Below are 2,500 nucleotides of genomic sequence, written 5' to 3'. Positions count from 1 at the left end.
CTGTTTCATATATTTATATCTGCTTGCACTGATCTCTATTTCTCTCACAGCGATTCTTCAGATACCATGAGGCTCAGCATGAGAGGGCCAAGAAAGCTGCCAAGAGAGATCCTAGCAGGCCAAAGGTTCCTTACTTCTACATCTTCAAGAAGGCCTTCCCCCAACTCTTCAATGTATTCATGGTCTTCTTTGTCACCCTGGCTGTCTTCCCAGCAGTTCTTGCAGGTGAATTCTTGGGGTTATTTATATAAGTCTCCATGATAAATTATGTTTCTGGAACTGATATAATGCAGAGTATTTTTTTTTTTTTTTTTTTTTGAGTGTGTGTATGCGTGTGTTGCATTTCCCTGCTTTTATATTCATTTAATAAATCTGACTGCAAGACGTGTTAGTGGGCTTACTGCATGAAACTCATAGATCTGAAATATTATACTGAAAGCTGTAACACAAGCCATAATTTTTTCATGACTTACAGAAACTTGTAGGACAGAGGAGGACTTCCCACTCTCACCAAAGTACTTCCAGGCTGTTACTTGTTTCTTGACATTCAACTTGTTTGCCATGTTTGGAAATATGCTGCCTGGACTCTTCAAATGGGTGAGTATATATATGTGTGTGTGTGTGTGTGTGTGTGTGTGTGTGTGTGTGTGTGTGTGTGTGTGTGTGTGTGTGTGTGTGTGTGTGTGTGTGTGTGTGTGTGTGTGTGTGTGTTTGTGTGTGTGCATGCGTGCGTGCGCACATGCGCACATGCACATGTGTATGTGGGTGCATGCCAACATGTATGTGCGTGCATGCACGTGTTCTATGTGTGAGATAGAAATATGTGATTTTTTTTTTTTTTTTTTAATGAAAAGGAGTCATTTTTGAAAAATGACAACTTTACTCATAAAGATTCATGGACAACTTATATTTTGTTTGTATAAGTTTGTGTGATACAATATATTTATAAATCCATAAAGATTAATGGAGCATGACATTGAAAGTTAACATTCTCCAATAGCTCAAAGCCACTAATGTGATATACATTCTGTCATTTTTCCACAGCCTGGACCACGTTTCCTGTGTATCCCAGTGCTCCTCCGCCTCGTCTTAATCCCAGCATTCTTGTTGTGCCACTATTACCCCAAGGGTGAAATGCGGATATTGCCTGTGTTGATAGACTCAGACTGGGCATACTGGGTCCTCTCTATGATCCTGGGTATCACCTCAGGATACTATTCTTCCTTGGCTATGATGTACTGCCCAAGGTAATATTTCAGCTTTTACTCTCTTTGATTTGTGAATATTGAGTATATTATTCATCAATGTACTCATTTTGTAACTATGACTGCGGAAATTAATCAAAATTTTTGGACCATCAGGACTGTTGAACCAGAGCATGCACCAGTGGCTGGAATGTTTGGGGCTGCATCTCTCATCACTGGAATTTTTGCTGGGATCTACTTCCAGGTAAGCTAATAGGGTCTTATTTTAATAACTGCCCTTATGCTTTAAGAGGAGAAAGACTTTATATGGTTTATAGCCCAGTGAAAATTGCCTAAAATCTTGTCTTTTGTTCTTTCCCTTGATCAGTGCTAAATCTAGCAGATATTACAAGTGCACTTGGCTGTAAACTTAATATAAATATTGGTTATATGCTTTATGTAAGTATTTAAGAGTAAAAAAAATAATTAAGATCATACACATGCACTCAGTTTTTTTATGTGAAATTTAATCTCCATTTCTTTTTGTTTCAGCTCGTCAGCAAGTGGGCTGTGAAAAACATCTCCTTTGATACTCCTGGTTATGATTTCCCAATGAGGAACTGTACGGATCGACTTAGCTAGAAATGGGAGTTTAGAATACTTTGAGAATACTGGTTAGTTTGAGGTTTTGAAACAATGATCAGAAGCCTTAAGTAGTTAATGAAATAGGTTTCTTTATCCTGTGTCTTAGGAAGTAACCTCAAATGGGTCTGTGTGAGGCTTATTATCAAGGACATCTTCGGAAATGAATAATGTTGTTATTTGATGAAGGAGCTAAGACTTATTTTCTCCACTAATAGTGAGGAAAGTGACTCTTATTAGCCAAGAACCAAAGGCAACAAAAGTAGGGTTCAGTCCTAGCATGAAAACAGCAAATGCAAACACAAAGGTTATTTATCAGTATATTTTTTATCAGATTTATATGTTGATTTGTAGACAAAGGACAAATATACCATAACCTTCTACAGAAATGTAAAAACAGGTACAAGCCACCAGCAGGTCCACGGAGCTCAAATGTTAGGACTATAGGAGTATTTATTTTTCAGTGTGTTGAACTTTTGCTTAGGAAGTTAAGTTATGGACTGGCTAAAGTAATTAACCAGTCACTGGCATAAGAATCTTAAAAAGTTAATCACAATGGAGAACGAATGCATCTTAAACTAAGGAATAGACCCTGACCAAGACAGCATGTAAAAGTAGCAGAGTTCTTAGAAAGGCTGACATGGTGAGATGAAGTGTTAAAATCAGTTTGATAA

At 37.6% G+C, this 2,500-nt stretch overlaps 1 protein-coding gene across 2 annotated transcripts in view; it reads left to right on the top strand.

The window, feature by feature from the left end:
- Positions 1-2,500, top strand: part of LOC125035802 (equilibrative nucleoside transporter 1-like) — a 103,706-nt gene that overhangs the window by 99,512 nt on the left and 1,694 nt on the right. For both annotated transcript variants that reach the window (XM_047628018.1, XM_047628017.1), the window contains exons 8-12: positions 51-225; positions 476-597; positions 1,045-1,247; positions 1,362-1,449; positions 1,737-2,500. The exon at positions 1,737-2,500 is cut by the window's right edge and continues 1,694 nt beyond it. In XM_047628018.1, the coding sequence (XP_047483974.1) occupies positions 51-225; positions 476-597; positions 1,045-1,247; positions 1,362-1,449; positions 1,737-1,826 (678 nt within the window). In that variant the 3' untranslated portion in view covers positions 1,827-2,500. The remainder of the gene's footprint in view (positions 1-50; positions 226-475; positions 598-1,044; positions 1,248-1,361; positions 1,450-1,736) is intronic.

This window comes from Penaeus chinensis, chromosome 20 (assembly GCF_019202785.1).
Source record: "Penaeus chinensis breed Huanghai No. 1 chromosome 20, ASM1920278v2, whole genome shotgun sequence".
Classification (NCBI taxonomy): Eukaryota; Metazoa; Arthropoda; class Malacostraca; order Decapoda; family Penaeidae; genus Penaeus; species Penaeus chinensis.
Note: the sequence above shows the minus strand (reverse complement) of the source record. Positions and strands in the feature narration are given on the sequence as shown.